This window comes from Acinonyx jubatus, chromosome E4, assembly GCF_027475565.1.
Source record: "Acinonyx jubatus isolate Ajub_Pintada_27869175 chromosome E4, VMU_Ajub_asm_v1.0, whole genome shotgun sequence".
NCBI classification, from domain to species: Eukaryota; Metazoa; Chordata; class Mammalia; order Carnivora; family Felidae; genus Acinonyx; species Acinonyx jubatus.
Genome location: NC_069395.1, coordinates 32110464 through 32132312, shown reverse-complemented (window position 1 = coordinate 32132312; position 21849 = coordinate 32110464). Strand labels below are relative to the sequence as shown.

At 34.4% G+C, this 21849-nt stretch overlaps 1 protein-coding gene across 2 annotated transcripts in view; it reads right to left on the bottom strand.

Moving 5' to 3' along the window:
- Positions 1-21849, bottom strand: part of DENND1B (DENN domain containing 1B) — a 257800-nt gene that overhangs the window by 111651 nt on the left and 124300 nt on the right. The window contains exons 7-10 of one of the 2 annotated variants that reach the window (XM_027074605.2): positions 13794-13874; positions 10668-10727; positions 9388-9441; positions 7096-7206 (exon numbers count right to left, since the gene is read on the bottom strand). In XM_027074605.2, coding sequence (XP_026930406.2) covers positions 7096-7206; positions 9388-9441; positions 10668-10727; positions 13794-13874 — 306 coding nt within the window. The remainder of the gene's footprint in view (positions 1-7095; positions 7207-9387; positions 9442-10667; positions 10728-13793; positions 13875-21849) is intronic. The other variant, XM_027074606.2, reaches the window with a different exon arrangement.

Genomic DNA, 21849 nt, shown 5'->3' with positions numbered 1-21849 from the left:
GGACAAATGTGTACAGAAGGGTGTAAATGGAAGATGAGTATCTAAAGGGGTGGACTGTACCTGTTATCAATTTACTGCCTAATTTACCTCCTTACTGTCTGATCTATGAAAATGGATCTGTGCCCCTTGGCATTTATTCCTTTTATCTGCTGGCATGATATTAAGCTTTGTCAGGAAAGGTCACTGAAGAGACATTTCAGGAAGAAAGGGTTTTGTTTCCTGGTTCCAGGATACTCATTCAGCAGGCTCCCGCAGAGCTTACGGCTTGCAAGGGCCTGGCTTCCTCAGGGCCCAGATCCTGTAGCTCAGGTGGCTACCAGGCCCCCATGTAATAGGTAGCTCCTGTAGCACCTGACCCCTATAAATGATAGTGGCCAGAGGTTTCTCCCAGCACTCCCCACCATGGGCAGTTTTGTGGCAGTAGTGCCTCTGGCTCCTGCAACGCTTGCAGCCTTTCCAGATCTTAGCTGCTATAATGCAGGAAGCTTCTGCATATGGTTACTGCAGGGTGCAACTGTCAGCAGTACTGAGCAGCCAGCAGCTTCTCTTGGCAACACCCTCCACTCCAATGCTATTTTGGGCGAGTGTCTCCAGTGAGACAACCCTGATAAATAGCTTCCCCTCAGGTGGGCTCACAGTAGTGTGTTGCCAGTGAGGTATCTCTCTGCGAAGAGATTCCTCAGCACTCCTAAGGTGGCTTTTTCTAGCAAGTTTGAAAGGATGATGTCTGTCATCCCAAGGGCAGGTTTCCAATAAATTCTGCCAGTGTCGCACCACAACAACTTCTAATAAGCCATCTAATGAGCCACGGCTCTGGCCTCTTCAACAGGATCTAGATCTCAGACCCACGTGGGGCTCCTTCCTTGGGTATTCTATTTCAGTCCTAATTCTAAGGTTAGTAGCTGCTTTATATATGCTATGCCTATATTCTTTAGCATTCTCTTCACTGCTTGCTAGCCCATCCCTGTTACTCCAGTCCCTTGTCTTAGCTTTAAATTCTTTATAAACTTATAAACTTCAGAAGTTGTGAAATCTGTATTGTTATTATTATTACTACTATTATTTAAAGAGGCAAGTGTCAAAGGGACAATCAAACAGACACATTTTTACTTGTCAAAAAGACAGATTTCTACTCTGGCATTTTCAGTATCAAATGGACACTCCCTACTTCATAACACAATTAATAAAAATTTTATTTTAAAAACTTTTCTCTGATATCCACAATTTAAAAAATTAGTTTTAAATACACGCACACACATACACACACACACCATGGTTCTAACCTGCAAAGAGATAAATATCTAATACAAGACTTCCACAAACTCACTAGTAATTCTAACTTGAGAGAAAGTGTATGGTAAGTACTACGGTAGTTCAGATTGAAAGAATATAATGGCGGTTACTGACAGAAACTCTGCCTCTGAAGAGCAAACCAGATTTTGGAGAACATTCAGAGGGATGAAGACAGAAGCATTCAAAACACATCTGAAGAAGACCCAAAAAAGTGCAGTTTCAAGCACTGACTCAAAAAATTATTGCCAGAAACCTACTATGTATCAGCACTGCCCTAAGAGGTAGGTAGTGACTGGTAGTTACTGTAGTGCCTGGACGGAGGAAGGTCCCTGCCTCGAGTTTATAGGAAGTGACGATGAAGTTAAAGATCAAGCAGTTCACAGTGTGCACTATGTAATTCCTGGCTAGAACTACTCCTCTAATCATCACCATCATTTTATGTAAATGCAGATAATGCTAACATGCAGTATAGACATCTGAAAACAATGTTTGTGGGAAATGACAACTGCCTGAATTAAGACAATGGGCAGTTGGAATGGAGCACAGGGGCCCCAGAAGAAAGGATTGAGGAGGAAGGATCTACAGAACTTAGGTGGGGGAGAAAGATGAGACAGGGGGGCGGATCCCCTCCCTCAGCCCCTTAGCAGGATAAGAAGATTATGGGATGCAGTCCATCCAGGAAATGCTGAGTGAGGTAGCCACAGTGAGTTACACTTATATTTATGTAAATATAAAAGGTACATTTAAAAATAAACCAATTGATCTCGATAGTGGTTTTACTAAGGAAACGAACCATACATATATAATTTTTCTTATATTTAAGATTGAGAATCATGAACAGCACAAAATTCAGTCATTCCAGATTGAAAATACTACAGTAAACTGAAATCTTCTGAGGTTGCTTGTGGGGAGATGGGAGTAGTGGTAGGAACAAAACTCACAGAACCGAGCGACTGACAATACGCCCCTTAGCTAGTGACACAACTGTTATTTAAAACAATTGATTTTTACATTAAAAGTCAATTGTTTACTTTTAAAGGGAACAAATGGACTAAACCAGAAAACAGAAATATGTGCGCATTTCCGTGAAGAACAGAACTATCGCCACAAGAGTTGCACAATACAAATACCTCCAGTTTTCCTGTCTTAGAAGTTTCCTCTGACTGACCTCCACACATATCTTCCAACAGAGTGTTACAGGGCTACCACAATGGTCCTATTTCCATACTCAGGTCACATTTACTTAGCACTGAGTGAAAATACAATGTTCAGAGGAGCAGTATACACATCAAACAATACATTGGTAAGTAGAATTCTTAACCTACGGTTTCAGCTGACATAATTGGTTGCTAAGGGCTTTGGGAAGAATTAAAAATCTAAAAATTGTTCCTAGAATATCTCTCCCTGAAAGGTCTTGATAACAAAGCACCATTCTGCTGCAGCTTTAAAAACACAGGGGGTGAAAAAATACACTTCAACAGTCTTAACTAGGAACTAGACCTGGATGATCTTTGTTCTCCCATCAACTGTTCAATTCTTAATCTCCAGAAAGATTCTCTGAACTTCAGATTTCAGATTAAATGCTGATACAGGTGGTACCATTAAGAGACAAATCAATATGTAAACTCTAGATGGAGAGGTTAAAATCCCCCGGATTCCCCTTCAGTCTGACCCTATAAAATCTACAGTTTTAAAATCTATTTTAATAGTTGATTTTCCAGAGACCACAAGATTTATTTTTGCATATGCCCTTGATGGAATTAATGAGAGAAAGAGAGAAAAGCATATGCTTAAATGCCTGGGGGCAACTAGACAGAACAAAGGAAGATATTACAGTTTATTAACACAATTCCAATACTCACAGCATATTGCTTGCTCTCAATATTCCAGAAAGAATATGCATTATACAATCCAATCTCTGTAACTAATGTGCTTATAGCCTTTAAGAGGGTGATATTTACCAGCTAAATATTGGTCAAAATAGTAGCTAACATTTAGACATCTGCTTTAAAGAGAAGCATTTCTTCCACCTGCTTCTACAGGCCACAAAGATACACTCTAGTTAACATATTACTGACAGGATGATGAGAAAGCTCCTGTCAGACGCCGGCCAGCCGGGTGTTTGAGACAAAATACACAGCCCCAGCTGACTAGTTAAAGAAAGTCTGGTGAGGTACAATTATAGAGGCATATGACAAGACTTCATGCCTGACTGATTTGAGAACCAATGACATGACTTTAAACAGCAATATTCTCTACCTCTGGTCACAAAACAGCAATAAGTCAACTGATATACTCTTGTAATATCATGATTTATTCCTTTGCTTTGAATACATGAGACTTTGGTATGATGTTCTGCTAGTCTACTCGAGATTCTCTTGGGGCTTAAACATCTAGGGCCTGCCTACAGCATGTATAAAATCAATGTTCTTGTTCAGGATTACCAGGAACACTTCTGTGTATAGTTGATAATGTATATACCAATAGAATAAAGACCAAATTGTTTATGTCCCAATTCATAAAACTTAAACACGGAAAAATGTAATAATGGGTCCTGACAAAGTACCATACTTTAGTGGGCAGGGAGATGGGATCCATGGATGATGGGGATTAAGGAGGGCACTTGTGATGAGCACTGGGCGTTGTATTTCAGTGGTGAATCCTTAAAGTCTACACCTGAAGTTAATATTACACAGTATGTTAACTAAGTGGAATTTAAATAAAAACTTGAAAAAACAAAACAAAAAATACAACACTTTAATGGGGGAGGGGGGCTCATTAAAAGTGTGAAAACACACGACTCTTGATACTTTTGCTAACATATTTCAAAATTAACTTTTTTTATTTTAAAGTTAATGTCTATAACTTACAAATTATAATTTTAACTACAAACAGCACCTAAGAAAAGACCTTTAAGTAAGCTGATTGATTCTCTCCCAGTGTATCTTCACTAAAACACCCAGCAACTATAAGGTTGACAAATATGGTTCTAATAAAAGAAGTTTTATTAAAGAGTAAACCCAAACAAACAAAATTCCTAAAACTATACATAAAATTATAGATCCAAAGACACCTTAAGTTACATGTGCAATCCAATAGTTAAAATTTTGGCTGTAGACTTAAAAAATGAAAAATGAGTAAAACACAATTTGTTGCATTAATACTAAATACAGTGTAGTCTTCAAGGCATATAGAATGAGAATGTAAAAAGCTTAAAAGTCAGTCAATTCATTGATACTTAACTATTCCTTCCTTGGGTGTTTCAGAGATTTCACTAAATTCTTCCTAAAATATAGTTTATTTCTAATTTATGTTATAGTACCAGTCTTTGACCTTAAATGTTACTATGCATGGAATTTACAGAAGATATAGAAATAGATATATGAATTTTTCCAGATAGATATAAGTAAAACAGCTTCCCCCACATAAGAAGGGTAAGGGGGTCATGAAAGCAAGCGTGAATTATGTTTCTTTTATCAGTACTACTGCCCCAGAGAATGAATTAAAACGAAGCTGGTAACTTAGAAGTGACATCACCATCGAGTTTTCATGAATTGTCATAAACAATTGGTAAAAGTTTACCTCAGACATAAGAAACAACTCCCTGAATAATACCAAGTCTTTATTAAAATAATTTTATTATTTAATTCAAATAAAGTGAAAGGGTAGGCATGTTAATTTTTACTCTAAACTGCAGAACTAGTCCGTTATAAAATTATAGCTAATAATCATTGAATCAACATTGAATGTTATGCAAATACAATTCTCAGCATTACACATATGTGTATATATACACATGTGTGTATATATACACATATGTGTTTATATAGCTATACAGAGATAGAGATATCTCAATCTTTACAACAACCTATGAGATTATAACTATTACTACCATTCTCCCAGTTTACATGTGAAGAAATAGTCACAGAGAAGTTATCCAGTTATTAAGATGTGTTTATAAATTGCAATAAAGAGTAACACCACTATTGTATAGTAATCATATACTCAGATTTATTTCAAATGTTTTTGTAAATAGGGAAGCGTATATGTTCATTCGCATAGCTCACTCCTGCACTTCATTTAGATCTCTGCTCAATGTTACCTCATTAAGAAGCTTTCCATGACCACCCTATACAAAACTGAGGCCTGCCCCTCACCTTTCAACCTGTACACACACTCTCCTTATCATTTATCCCTTGGTATTCACCATAATAAGACACAACAGCTATTTTCATTCAATTCTGTTTCATCTGTTCAATATACGTTCCAAGAGTGTTTGGACTTTGCTTACTACTGAATCCTTAGTGCCTACAAAGTGCCTACCATATAGCAGGTTTCATGACAAGAATTAGTTCCTAGGCCTCTGAGACAGTTTGTACAATCTTTGTAATCTTCAGGACAATATCCATATAGAAATATTATTTATAACCTTGAAAAAATCATGTTTAAAAAATAAGGAGGAAGAGAACAGGGAGAAGGAAAAATGGTTTTACCTTAACGGTAAATTAAAAATAGAAAAGCAAATATATAAAAAGTCCCAAATGATTCAGATTACATTTCTCAATATCATTTTAAGAAAATGCAAATGACCTGTCAGGACTTGTGCTTGTTATCTGACTGTACTACATCATGTCTCCATACTTACGCCTTTAAATGTACACAATGTGTTTTTCAATATGTAAAATAATGTATTTTCAATTTTTTTGGAAAAGTGGGTATATCAACATTGTAATTCAAAATCTCAAAACTGTATTTTTTCAAATAACGAGTAATGGAAATAAACCAGACCAGGACACTCAGCTTCACTCTACGTGTCTCTAATTAGCTATTTGGCCTTCACATGACCATTTAGTCTCTCTAAACATACATCTTTTCATTGTTGAATACTACATAGATATCTTAGAGAACTCCTAAAACTGCTTCGAACGTACTAAAACTTTACAGAATTAAGTTTTTTATTTTTACTATGGGAGAGCAAAACATAAAAACATTACCTTATTCTTATCAATTAACCAAATTTGTAAGGAAGCAAAGTCATGCAACACTAAATGTTTTTAATAAATATCTTGTTCATTACTCAAAATTATATTTACATTAAAAATTTTTAGTAAAAATATTACAATTTTAATACTTTGTAGAAAAAAGTTAGGACACCTAGCAAGATACTTTTGAATATTCTTCTCTGACCCAAGAAAACTCTTATTCTCACTGCCTTTACCACAATAGTGAAGACCTTCCAAAAGAACATTTCAGTGAGTAGCATAAAACCTGTGATTAAAAAAAACAGAATGGTATTCTGACTTTTAAGTTATTATCAGCCTGAAGAGCTCCTCCAAATGAGAACTATTATAGAATCTACTCCCAAACCACTACTTGGCAACAAAGATGAATCTACCTATTACCAGGTTAGGATAGCAGCTATTATCATGGCCCCTTGATTTCTTTCAAGTAGTTCCAATGGAAAAAGCCACAAGTGAATAATAAAGATCTCATAATAGCTCTTAAGAATTCTTTATATGGTAGAAGGCACTAAAATGAACTCTGGAGAGTTAAAAAGAAAAAAAAAAAACTCTCATCTCCTGATAAGAAAAAATAATTAACCTGACTTAATGCATCTGAGAAGGCCTTCTATAAATCAGACTTTTGTACTTCAAGAGCCAGATTAAAACCATATATCAAAAAAGTATGTAGATATTGTCTTGTTAATACACATAGAACACTTCTAAGTCTGCAGAGGTTCGTAGGTCTTTTTGTGAAATGCTCAACACGTTCCACTTAAAAGGAGAAGTGTGAAGTACTTACAGTGCTTAATTTGCTAGAGGTAATAATGACGCGCCTCTCATGCAACATGCTGGCGTATAGTTGCAGCATATTATTCACATCCACGGCAACAAAATATTCTGTAAGATTTCTCTGTACAAGTGAAGAGTGATTGTGTAAGTTATAGCTCATGGTGATTATGAAGGAAAATATTTTATACATTTACCAACAAGTCTTAAGGTTCAAAGAAGGTTGTTATTAAAAATGGTATTCATTAAAATAATTAAATGTGATACTATCCTGCTGCCACACGAAGCACGTAACATTCTATTATTATTTGAAACATAATCCTACCCCAGGAAAATGCTTCTCAGAGGGCAGTCAGAGGATCACACATTTTCCACTCTCCCTCCCCAAGTACTTATAAAAGAAGCCCATTTCCTGGGCTCCAATTGTAAACCTGCTGAATTTTAATCTTCAGAGTATGGCTCCAAGAATCTGTTTTTTAAAAAGGTATTCCTGATAATTCTTATATACACTGAACTTTGAGAACTGCTGTTCCAGAAAATACATTTGAGTCTTTTTATGTTTGCTAATCACTCAGCAGACGGCATCATTGCGTGATACTATGTACTACGTACAAGGAACCCAGAGGGTGAGATGGATTCATAAAGCAGATCTTTGGTCCTTTATTAAGGAAAATTCCTTTATATTCCATGTCAGACCTGCTCTATTCCACCATAACCAAATTAATTTGGGGGTTAGCCTAATTTGATTCCTTGATATAACACTTCATATTATTTCCCCCACATACAAACAAAATTGGGCTAATCTACATTAACTTTGACATTCAGATACACTCTTTCTTATTTTTAACTTTCTGTACTCAAACTTAAGCATATCAGAAAGTTATAAAGTAATGAAGAGACTGAATAAGATATGATAATCAACTGAAACCGTAGTACCAGGTAGACTATGACTTAGAAGGCCTAAAATTTTTTAGTTGGGCAAGGAAACAAGAAATCTAATTTTCTTCAATTTCCAAAAGGCAGAAATTCTACCAGGACCAACTAGTAATGGCAGGGTACCTAACAAAAACTATAATATCAGTGAGTGATGCTGAATTTAGTGGGGAGAAATTCATTTCTTGTGTTGTGTATTTGAAGACTACCTTACCTTCCAATTAAACTCTTCATATACAAAATTACTTTTATGGCATTTAACATTAGTATTTTTCCTATAATATCAAAGAATGTAATTTCTAGATGGAAAAATATTTCTCAACACAGAATGCTGTGTTGATAATCTATTTCAGGCCCACATTCCAAACAGCTTCATCTAATCTTTTCACAGGACTTATCTGGACGCATCTGTACTAAAAATACCACTGACAGTCTTGGTTTGATATTGGAAAATTCACAACTGTCTTCCTAGATTCCACTCACTCATAACCCATGTACTTTTGGAAACCAAACACTTAGTAGGTCTGAAAACATTTTGGGAAGAACAATAGAGTTCTAAAAAAAATAATAAATATTTCCGGAATGTTTTTTCCTGTTTTTGATGTATCTTTTACTGTTCATAGAATTATTTCCACTGATTCACTGTATCTTTCCAAGGGAAGTTGAAAAAAATTACATAAGAGAAAATTTCCTTTTCACACAGCAACCAAAAGCGTCTTTGTCACTTCTACCTGCCATGTAAATCTTTCTACAGAAGATTAATTTGTAATAACTACTAAAACACTGGAAGTATTTCTAACATGGCTACAATTAGGACTCTAATTAAAATGTAAAATTTAGCAATAATTTCTTGTAGTACTCCTCAAGACCTACAAAATATGTATCACTTAAATTAAAATCAAGAAACCAAGCCCAGGACAGTAAGATTTTCATAGAATCATACAAGTAATCTAAACTGCTACAGTCAGGTCACTAAAGAAACCATGTGTGTGAAAATATTTCCCATTGCCAGTATTCATCCCCCTCTACCCAAGTAAGATCATCTGAGATATTTCTTCTACATGATCCAGGGGGGGGGCGGTCTCAGGACCTCACTGATTACATATGATCCTACCAAACTATCTCAATGGTAGAAACAGTTTTTCTGATAAAAATTTCCTTACCTACAACCAAATATTTAGGAAGTAAAGTAGCAGACACAATAAAGATAAAACAGAGATAACACCATTATTCCTTATTCCTTCATTATTTCTAATAAAAAATGGAGAGTTACAACATATTATTTTCTCTATACAGAAATTCTTAAATGGCGAGGCCAAAATAAAATTCATAATATGAGTAGCAAAAAAAACATAGAAAACAGAAAACTTACACTCTCAGGAATTGTTGGGAGTCCAGTTACATCTGGGGCAATGAAGTAGGAATGCTAATAAACAGAAATAAATCACATAAGAAAAGCAGAATTAAAATTCGGTAGCATTACATATAAGAAAAAATAACAAAAAATATCAACTAAATTAATAAACATCGAGGATTAACATTCAGGATATACTGAATTTGAGAGATTCTTAAATAAGACAGCAGGTCTATGAGACTGAGCAGTAACTTTCTCATACAAAGAATTAAGTGTTCATTAAAATTATTTAATTTCAAAATTGAAATAATCCTGGAAAAAATTTATCAAGACAAAAATGTATACACACACACACACACACACATTTAGAGAGAGTGGAAAATAATGAGGTTTGCTTACACAAGAATAAATCAAAATCTATTAATATTGCTGAGTTTCTATGATAAATCACAACAAATTTCTCTCATACATATCAGCTACTATATTACAGCTACTATATTATTTAGAAATACTATCTTATTTAGAAAGCAGTAATAGAATATAATTTTTAAACATTAAAAAAATTTTAATGTGATTATCTCAAAATATGAGCCTCATACACCTACTAAACAAACAGTAATTAGCTTCTGTATTAAAGCAATACAACAGTTCATAGATCGACTTATATGAAAAGCATATTGTATATTTCTTCATGTTCCCCAGAATGTTCCCAAATTTTACCACCCAAAATCAGCACAACTGAATCACCAAAGTTGTTTTATTTTCTGTTCATATTAATCTCCAAAACTGTTTTACTACCTTAATCATATAAGGACATATTTAATGCCATTTTATAGTTAAAGATTGGAAAAGAAACATTCTGGCCAATATTGGGCACAGTTGAACTAGTCAGAACAGGCTAGTTAGCATAGTCATAATGTATAATTTTCCAGGGTAGAAGAGCAATATGAGATAAATCGCAAGGTCTCCTGAGACCTTGTGACAAAAATGTGACAGAAATCTCATGCTGTGAATGCACTGTAACATTACTACTACTGACAATGGAGAATATGCATACATTTGGTCTTTATTATAAACTACTTTTATTTAGAGGGCTTTTTAATAGTTCTGCATTTCATAAAACTATGCTTTAAAAGATAGTATAAACAGAAAATATGCTCCAAATGATTAATTTTCTTAAATGAGTCAAATTAACCATTTCTCAAAGGACTGGAGTGCATCTTAAAAACACAGTGAAAGAAGTCATTATTGTCTCAATTTAATAGTGATTTTTAGAACCCATTGTCCTTTTAACTCACCGGTACTAGGAAGGGCTGATCTTTCAGAACTTGCTCACTGGCAATAAATATCTCTTGGTTCTTATAATATATGAGAGAAAAAATGAATATTTTACTTTCATGGGGGGAAGTTTACACAATTTGCTGTGTATTTGAGACAAACCCATGTAGCCACACTATCCACTGAAAGTAACACTAATTATAAATGTTATTTTAAATGCTGCTTTGCTCATTTTATGCTAGAAAAATCTTAAAGAAGTATTTTCATTCTCAACTGAGAGTAGAAAATCCTGTAGATATTTAGTTATTTTGAAACATAAAAATAAAAATTTACATGAAGTATTAACTTTTCCTTCAATCTCAGTGATTTTCTAGGGGTTACAGTGTCAAGTCTTGAAAAATTCATGTGCTGGAGCATTCACGAAACATGAAATTGTAAGAAAGTATAGCAGTTTCCCAAGACTTTTCACATTTTTCTATCAGAAATTGTACAAACAAAATTTTCTTTCTACTTTGTGGAGGAACAAAAATTCTCAGGATGATCAATTTTAATCGGGCATCATAAAACAAAAACCGCTACTAGTAGCTGAAGACCAGTGTTTTTAACCCGAATTTTGCCACTGATGAAGAGCATAGCACTCACTGGACCTGGTACGTCAGTAATCTGTTGTTGAAATCAAATGAAATTACTAAATGGACTTTACCTGAATTTGAGGCAATATTCTATCAACCAGCTGATTTTGCAGTTCTTTAGATATTGTATTGAGAAAAGGTATACAAGATTTTAAAGCTACCCTAGACTACTGATTCAAAAGCTTACAAGAAGGCTTAAATTACAGAAATAACTGTCATACATAGAATAGGACACACTCAAGTTCCCTAAAAAGATTATTTCAGCCACAATATAAAATATCTTCTCCATATGAAATAAAACTTCAATTCACTAATAAGTAATATTTGTATAGCTTTTCATGGTATCTAGATATGTCATTTCATGTAAATCCCCAAACAACTTTCTCAAAAATGGACTCATTTGATTTCTCAAATGAAGAAAAAGAATCCTCAAAAAGTTTCAACTTTTTTGCTTAACATCATACATTTAGTAACCAGGACTTAAACCAGTATCTTCTATTCTTAGGTTTCAGAGGCCTAGTAGTTTTTGGATTTACGATTCTTACCAATAAAGGTGAAGTGTTTCGATATCCAGTATTTTTGAAATGTATTTTCATAAGATATTTACTCCTAAACAAATGATACTCAAATTTAAAGAGTTCATTTTTAAAATCTCTCATTAATGCTCTAAAATAGCTGCCTCTATTATCTTAGAACCTACATTTCCTTAACCCCTTAACAAAGTGTTAGAATCATTTTATAAATATAACTCCTTCAAATAATGACACTTATTTTTGGTAATTCGGAGCTTTTCTTTTTTCTTGGTATTTTTCTTTGGCCTTTCTACTTCATTCCCACTAGCCATACATCTTGTATTCCTTTGGCTTCAGTGACCTACAAATCTGAGTTTCTCCTTAGCTTTCTCTCGTTCTTTCACTCAATCTGCTTTCTTCTTCCATACAGTCTATTTGGGCAATTAGACCTGAGCCTGTGCTCTATTCTCTCTATAGTCTATCCTTTGAATAGCCCAAGCATTTCTACAACTATCTCTGCACCTGACTCTCATATCTGGGTTAAAAATTCCAGGTTATCCTTAGCTTTCCAGCCCCCAATCTCCAAATGACTACTAAACAATTCCACTTTGGCGGTGAGGAAAGAGGGTGCAGACATAAAGGTGTGGAGATCACAGGGGAAAAAGAATACTTTCAGCTGTTAACAGCAAAGGAAAGTTTCACAAAGGGGGGAAGTGGCTAGTTCTAGACTAAAGATGGATAATCTACAAAGAGGCTTTAGTGAAAAAGGAAGGTGTACAAGTGAGAAATCACGAGGTTCATTTGAGAAGATGAACAGAACAATGTGACCAGAGAAGAAAATCGATTTAGAAAAAAAAACAAAAAACAAAAAAACAAAAAGTAAGACAAAAATGAAAAGGTAGACTGAGGCCAAGAAGTGGGTGGTCCTGACAACCTGGCAGAAGTTTGGACAAATTCTATAGAAAATGGGAAGCTTTTAGGTTTTCAGCAGGAAACTTTATATAGCTGAAGGAAGTTTAATCTGACAGACTTTTGTACAAAGGACTAGAAAGAGAGACTCTAGACTAAGAAGTATTTAAAGTACTAAGCATCTGAACTATAGTGGTGACAGTAAAAATAGAACAGAATAATGTCAGAGAATACTACTGTTAAACAAAATTACAGGAAAAATTTAGTCAAGAAGAAAGTTATTACCAAATAAGGAATAAAATGAAAATAACAGTTTCTTTATTGTGCAAAAAAGCACATGACCTATGAATTTGTTTATACATACTTCAATTTACTTTTTCTTTCAATTTTTCTTGCATCATTATGTATTTTTTTCTTCCTTAAAAATCACACTGTTTATCATATTGGAAGAACTAAAAGGAATATAAATTATTTTTAACACTTTATTTGGATCCCAAATATTAATGAAAATATCCACATTTGTGATAATTAACTTTGACCATTTACAAAATCTCCCCAAATACTAGTGTGATCATTAAAAGTTTCAGTAGTAAATACTCTATACCACCACTGGCTTCCTGTTTGACAAACTTCAATCACATTTTCAGTGTTTGCTGATTATACTAGAAGATGGGTTGCAGTGTAGGGAAATAAGAAGAAACTCTTCACCCAGTATTTTTATCATAGGGTTAGTTATAGAGCATAGTGGCAATACTCATTTATATACCGTTTTCATTTTATGCGGGGTATTGTGAATATGTGTGTGTGTTTGTGTGTGTATTTCCTATTATGGATAGATTTCACCCAAAAATCAATGTTCCTCACAGATTACTTTTAGTGTATAGTTTTTAAATATCTGTGATTTAACAACTACAAAAATACACATCCAACATATGTTATGATAGCTGGAACATATAGAAAAGTCCCAATATCACCATAGTAATGTCATTACTACAATTAAAGTTCCCAGGTAGCAGAGTTTCTTAAAGGCACATGTGTTCCTAAATGAACCTGCTAGGACTCAAAAAAAATCAATTAATAGCTAAATACTTACCACACTCAAATTGACAGGAGTGTTTGCCTTTGGTACTGGGTGGTTATAGAGTGATTTGAGAGTTTCATTCAAATCATTCTCCTAGAGTAAAATTTAAAAGTACAATTTATAAGTGAAATACATACTAAGCAAATATAATTAAAACTACTGGAAAAAATCATGCACTGTGCCTTCTCATATTAGACATGTTTTACACAACTGCTTTCCACAAGAATGTTTCAAATAACTGAAATTTAAATATTTAAATTAATAAATATGGAAAAGATAACCAAATATATTTATCCATAAAGAATACTAGCAATATCTCTAATTAGTATAAATCTGTATTTGGCAAAACTTCATTATTATAAAATATACTGATGCTATCTATAGAGGAAATCATTTAAATCATTAAATCCAAGCAAAATGGGATTGAATAAAAATGGCAATATAACTTTTTATCAGATTACTGAATGCTTCCATTTTCCATTTTAATTTTAAAATCTTAAACCTAATTTTTAAGGAATAGATACAATTTAGCATGATCACTGTACTAAGATACAATGTACAGGTTACTCTAAATAGGTCTTTTCTGAACAGCTACCAGTCAGTCACTACTTGACTCACAATAAATGGGATTAAAAATATATATATATGACACATCCACCCTGTAGGATGTATACAATAACAATGCACTTTGATATGCACATTCGCTTTTTCTGCATTATACATATAAACCCAGGAATACATATATGAAGGTAGTTTTTATATACATGTTTTTTATTCTCTCTTAAAATGTGTATGTGGGGGCAATATACCAAAGGAAATGGCAATTATTCAAAATAGGTAATAATTAATTTTAAGGAATTTGGATATGAGACACATAACTTCACACAATTTATCATATAACTACCAAAACTTAATAATTCTGATTTCTGTGTTTGTAAAGTGTACATACAAAACGGCCTATTAGAATTCTCTTTAGAATGACTTTAAGAGAAGAGACTATAGAATTTATCTCTTGACCATTTAAACAATGAAATATATCCACAAAATATTCTGGATAATATTAATCCCTGTCTAAACAAAATTCCTATGGCTAATGAAGTTTTTTAAAGTCTAGCTTTCAAAATTACCTTAAACTTGCCTGATGCTGATCAGGTAAGGGTAACTTCAATTATAAAATCTAAATATCAACCTACAAAGCCTGTGATATTGGGTTAAAAAGAAAAAGAAAAAATATAACAGTTATAGATTTATTCTGCTTTACTTCTGTGAACCTACAATGTATTTTCCTCTATTAAGGAATACAGATACAGTCTCTCCTGCTCCCTCTTCTCAGAACACTAAAATTATATGAATTTGCTCACAATATTTTCTTTTATATATTCCAGTATTACCAACGGTCTCATAAAGAAGGACATATTATAGGTACATAAGTATCAATTTAACAGTAAGAGTTTCTAAAAGTAAATTATTCAGTTGGTTAAGCGTCCAACTTTGGCTCAGGTCATGATGTCACAGTTTTGGGGTTCGAGCCCCACATCGGGCTCTGTGCTGACAGCTCGGAGCCTGGAGCCTGCTTCGGATTCTGTGGCTCCCTCTCTCTCTGCCCCTCCCCATTCACACATTCTCTCTCTCTCAAAAATAAATAAATGTTAAAAAAAAAGTTGTAGGAGCAATGAATCATGGGAATCTACCCCCAAAACCAAGAGCAAATCATGTACACTGTATGTTAGCCAACTTGAATAAATGATACTAAAAAAAAAAAAAAGTTGTAGAGAATGGATATTCTACTTTCTTTTTATGTTTATTTATTTATTTTGAGAAAGAGTGAGTGAGTGAGTGTGGGGGGGGGGGGGCGGGGGGTTGGGATTGAGAATCCCAAGAGACTCCGAGCCCCTATAAGGGGCTCAAACTCACTGAAGGTGAGATCATGACCTGAACTGAAATCAAGAGTCAGAGACTTGAGCCACCCAGGAGCCCATGGAGATTCTACTCTTAAAGAACTTGTACACAGATTCATCTGCCTCAGGACCAAGCATAAAAGTAGCAGTATAAAGAGCACCTAGACATACATGAAGGAGATTCATTTGTTAATCTTAAAGCATCTGCCAGAGGGGGAGGAGCGTATTCAAACTCTCTGCTGGGATGGAGGTGCTGGTGGGTGTCATTTTTGCATTCTCCCTCTATCTTTCTCGTGCTGGTGGGCACCTCCTGCCCTTCCCCATCCTTGCAGCCCCACCAGAGCCAGTGGGAAAGCACAGCCTACATAGAGGATGCCCCTTGAGCACCTGGCCAGGAAGAATTGTGTTTCTGGGCACCACAGGTCTGAAACCATAGAAGAGATGGTTCTTGGCAGGCTACCACCCCCAGGGCACTGTATAGACAGCAAAAGAAAACACACTCCCAGTCTTCCTATCTACTTATCCCGGCGCTTCAACTGAGGGCACACTCCAGGATTACCACACATCTACAGGCTATGGGACTCTCAGTGAACATAGAGCAGGGGACGTCATCTTTGCAATCTCCCTTGGACTTGCTGCAGCTCACTGATACCGCACAGAAAGGAGTCCACACACTTGTGTGAAACACTTTTTGCCACTTGTTGCCAAGGGTACACCACCAGATTGACGGCCCTGGAGACAAGCAGGCTTTCTGACTGTTGTCCCTCAAAATCATATATTTACATACCTTTAAAGCTGCTGCCTGAGGGTCTAGCTTCCAATCAGCCTGAAACTAGGAGCTATTAGATCTCTCCCTCTTGAATATTCAGAGAATGTGGCACTATCTCAACAACTAGGACCTATCAATACTACATCAGGCTGCTTAGACAATCACAAAGGTTCTAGAGACAACCAAGAGCTAGGGCAAGGTTAAATGATAAGGTTCATCTACACAAGGTCACTCTTTCTAGCATGAGAGAGATAGCTGTTAAACCTAATGCATAGAAACTAACATAGAAAGCTGAACAAAATGAGGAGAAAAGAATATACTCCAAATGAAAGAACAACATAAAACATCAGAAAGAAACTGACAAGAAATGGCAATGAGTAATTTACCTGATAAAGACTTCAAAGTAATGGTCATAAAGACACTCACTGAAATTGGGAGAAGAATGGATGAACACAGCAAGAACTTTAACAAGATGGAAACAAGAAAGTGCCAAATAGAAATCACAGATACAATAACTGAACTGAAAAATGCCCTGGTGGGGTTCAACAGCAGATGAAATCAGTGATCTAGAAGACAGGGCAGTAGAACTCACCTAAACAAATCAGCAAAAAGAAAAACTAATTTTAAAAAGTAAAGATAGCTGTGCACTACAAGACCAGGACTTACAAGACCTGTGGACAATATCAAGCAGAATAACATCCACATTATAGGAGTTCCAGAAAGACAAAAGGGGGCAGAAAACTTATTTGAAAAAATATAGCTGAAAATGTCCCTAACCTGCAAAAGAAAACAGATATCCAGATCCAGGAAGCCCAGAGACTTCCAAACAAGATGAACCTAAAGAGATATAAACATAATTAAAACATCAAGAGTTAGAGATTCTTAAAAGCAGCAAGAGAAAAACAACTTGTTGCAAAGGAACCCCCACAACGCTATTAGCAGATCTCTCAGCAGAAACTCTGCAGGCCAAAGGGGATGGCATGATATATTCAAAGTGCTGGGGAAAAGCAAAAACAAAAACAAAAACTTGCAACCAAAAATACTTTACCTTGCAAGTTTATCATTCAAAATTGAAGGAGAGATAAAGAGCTTTCCACACAAACAAAAGCTAAAGGAATTCATCAGCACTCAACGGCCCTATAAGAAATGTTGAAGAGATTTCTTTAAGTTGAATAGAAAGGGTAATAACTAATAAGAAAAAATATGAATAAAAATCTGATTGGTAAATTAAATACACAGTAAAAGTAGTAGTTAAATACTTCTAAAGCTAGTATGAAGGTTAAAAGGCAAAAGTAGTAGAAATAACTATAACTGCAGTAATTAGTTATGGGATATACAAAATAAAAAGATTTAAACTTGATATGAAAAATATAAAACATATTTTTATGGGGAGAGGGTAAAAATGCATTCAAACTTAAGTTGCTGTCAACTTAGACTATTATGTATATAAGCTGTTATATGTAAGCCTCATGGTAACTGCAAAGCAAAACCCTATAGTAGATTCACAAAAGAAAATGAGAAAGGAATCAAAGCATGCAGCTATATAAATCCATCAAACCAAAAAGGAAGAAAGCAAGAGAAGATAGAAAAAGAAAAGAACCATAAGAGAGCCATAAAATAATTAAATAAAATGGCAACAAGTTCATAAGTATATATAATTAAATGTAAATGGACTAAATTATCCACTCAAGAGATATAAAGCGGCTAAATAATTTAAAAAACAAACTAGCCCATCTATGTGATGCCTACAAGAGACTCACATCATATGTAAGAACATACACAGACTGGACTAGAAGTGAAGGAATAGAAAAAGATATGTCATGCAAAGGAAACCAAGAGAAAGTGTGGTAGCTATACTTATGTCAAACAAAATAGACTCTTAAACAAAGAATCTAATAAAAGATAAAGATGGGCATTATGCAGTGACAAAGGGGTCAATCCAGCAAGAAGATATAACATTTGTAAAGGGAGAAATTGATAGCAACACAGTAATAGCAGGAGATGTTAATACTCCAGTTACATCAAAGAATAGATCATCCAAGCAGGAAGATGGACTATATATGTATATATAAAGAACATTCCATCCCAACACAGCAGAATATACATTCTTTTCAAATGTACATGAAACAATCTCCAGGATACATCGTATATTAAGCTATAAAACAAGTCTCAATAAATTCAAGAAAATGGAAACTGTATCGAACATATTTTCCAATCACAATTGTAAGAAGCTAGATATCAATTATAAGAAGAAAACTGGAAAAATCACAAATATGTGGAGATTAAACAACATGCTACTGAACAACCAATGGCTCAACAAAGATATCAAAAAAAGAATAAAAAACATACCTTAAGACAAATGAAAATACAACACACCAAAATTTATAGGATACAGAAAAATAGTTCTAAAATTTATAGTGATGTAGGCCTACCTCAAGAAACATGAAAAACATCAAGTACAAAATCTAAAAAAAACAAAAAACAAAAAAAAAACTAGAACAAATGAAGACCCAGTTTAGTAAAAGGAAGGAAATAATAAAGATCAGAGCACAAATAAATGAAATAGGGGCTAAAATGGCAAAGGAAAAGATCAAAGAATTGATTCTTTAAAAATAGAAACAAATTTGACAAACCTTTAGCTAGACTCACAAGGAACAAAAAGAGAGTTCTCAAATAAATAAAATCAGATATCAAAGAAGATAAAACTGATAACAAAGAAATATACAAATGATTACAAGAGACTACTATAAATAATTATATGCCAACAAATTTTACAACTTAGAAGAGATGGATAAATTCCTAGAAAGTTATAATCTTCCAAGACTGAATCATGAAGAAATAGAAAATCTAAATAGACTGATTACTAGTAAGCAGACTGAATCAGTAATCAAAAAATTCTCAACGAACGTAAGTCCAAGACCAGATGGTTGCACTTGTGAATTCCACCGAACATTCAAAGAGGATTTGATATCAATCCTCCTCAAACTCTTCCAAGTAACTGAAAAGGAGGGAATGCTCCCAAACTCATTTTATGAGATCAACATTACCCTGATGCTAAAACCAGTCAAAAATAACACAAAAAAGAAAATTACAAGGCAACATCCTTGATAAACAGAGATGCAAAAATCTTCAACGAAACATAAGCAAGTAAAATTCAACAGTACATTAAAGGGACTATCCACCATAATCAAGTGGGATTTATTCTATGGATGCAAGGATGATTTAACATCTGCAAATCAAGCAATGTGATAGACCACATTAACAAAATGAAGGATAAAAATCATGTGATTATCTCAACAGATAGACAAAAGCCATTTGACAAAATTCAACACCCACTTGTGACAAAAACTTTCAACAAAAGGGGTATAGACACAATGTACCTCAATATAATGGAGGCCATATATGACAAACCCACAAGTAACATCATACTCAACAGTGAAAAGCTGAAAGCTTTTCCTTCAAGATCAGGAACAAACAGGAATCCCCACTTTCACCAGTTTTATTCAACTAAGTATTCAAAGTCCTAGCTAGAGCAACAAGGCAGAAAAAAGAAATAAAAGACATCTAATCTGGAAAAAGTAAAACTGTCACTACTTATAGGTGACATGATTTGATATATACATACATACATAAAAAACACTAAAGATGCCACCACAAAAGCTCTTAGAAGTGATAAACAAGTTCAGTAAAGTTGCAGGATACAAAATCAATATACAAAAATCTGTTGTGTTTCTATACTAACAATTAACTATCAGAAAGAGAAATCAGGAAACAATCACATATACAATTGCATCAAAAGAATAAAATACCTAGGAATAAATTTAATCAAGGAGGTGTAAGATCTATACATTAAAAACTATAAGGCACTGATGAAAGAAACTGAACAGGACACAAATGAATAGTCTGGTCTTGTGGATTGAAAGAACATTATTAAAATGTCCATTTTACCCCCAAGCAATCTAAAGAGTCAATATAATCTCTATCAAAATTCTAATGGCATTTTTCACAGAATTAGACAAACAATCCTAAAATTTGTATGGAACACAAAGATCCCAAATAGCCAAAGGAATCTTGAGAAAAAACAACGCAGCTAAAGGCATCATGCCCCCAGATTTCAAACTATATTACCAAGATATAGTAATCAAAACAGTACGCTACTTGCCAAAAACTAGACACAAAAATCAGGGGAACACAACAGAGAGCCCACACATACATAGTCAACTAATTTATGACAAAGAAGGCAACAATATGATAAAGGACAATCTCTTCAATAGACGGTGTTGGCAAAAGTGGACAGTCATATGCAAAAGAATGAAATTAGACCACTATCTTATACCACACACAAAAATTAATTCACAATTGGTTAAAGACTTGAATGTAAGAGCAGAAACTATAAAACTCCTAGAAGAAAACAAACACAGTAAGCTCTTTGACATTGGTTTTGACGATATTTTTTCAGATCTGACTCCAAAGTCAGTGGCAATGAAGGAAGGAAGGAAGGAAGGAAGGAAGGAAGGAAGGAAGGAAGGAAGGAAGGGAGAAAATAAATGAGACTACATCAAACTTAGAAGCACAGTGAAGGAAACTGTCAACAAAATAAAAAGGCAATATACTGAATAGAAGATATTTGCAAATCATGTATCCAATAAAGATTTATATCCAGAATATATAAAGAACTCATACAACTCAATAACAAAAAAATAAGCAATGATTTTAAAAATGGGCAGAAGATCTGAATAGACATTTTTCCAAAGAATACATACACATGGCCAACAGGTACATGAAAAGATGCTCAACATCACTAATCATCAGGGAAATGCAAATAAAAAGCACAATGAGTTATCACCTCACACCTGTCATAACAGTTATTGCAAAAAGGACAAGAAATAACAAGCATAGGTAAGGACGTGGAGAAAAGGGAACCCTCGTGCACTACTGATAGAAATGTAAACTGGTGCAACCACTATGGAAAACAGTTTGGAGGTTCCTCAAAAAATTAAAAATAGAACTGTGATCCAGCAACTCCATCTCTGGGTATTTATCTGAAGAACACAAGAACACTAATTTGAAAGGATATATGCACTCCTATGTTCATTGCAGTATTATTTACAATAGCCAAGATATGGAAACAACTTAAGTGTCCATCAGTGGATAAATGGATAAAGAGGCACGCACGCACGCATATGCACACACACACACACACACACACACACACACGCACACACACTCTCACACAATGGAATACTATTCAGCCATAAAAAATAACAAAATCTCTCCATTTGTGACAACATAAATGGACCTTGAAGGCACTTATGCTAAGTGAAATTAATCTGACAGTGAAAGACAGATACCATATGATTTGACATATTCAGAATCTAAGAAACAAAGCAAAGAGACAAAA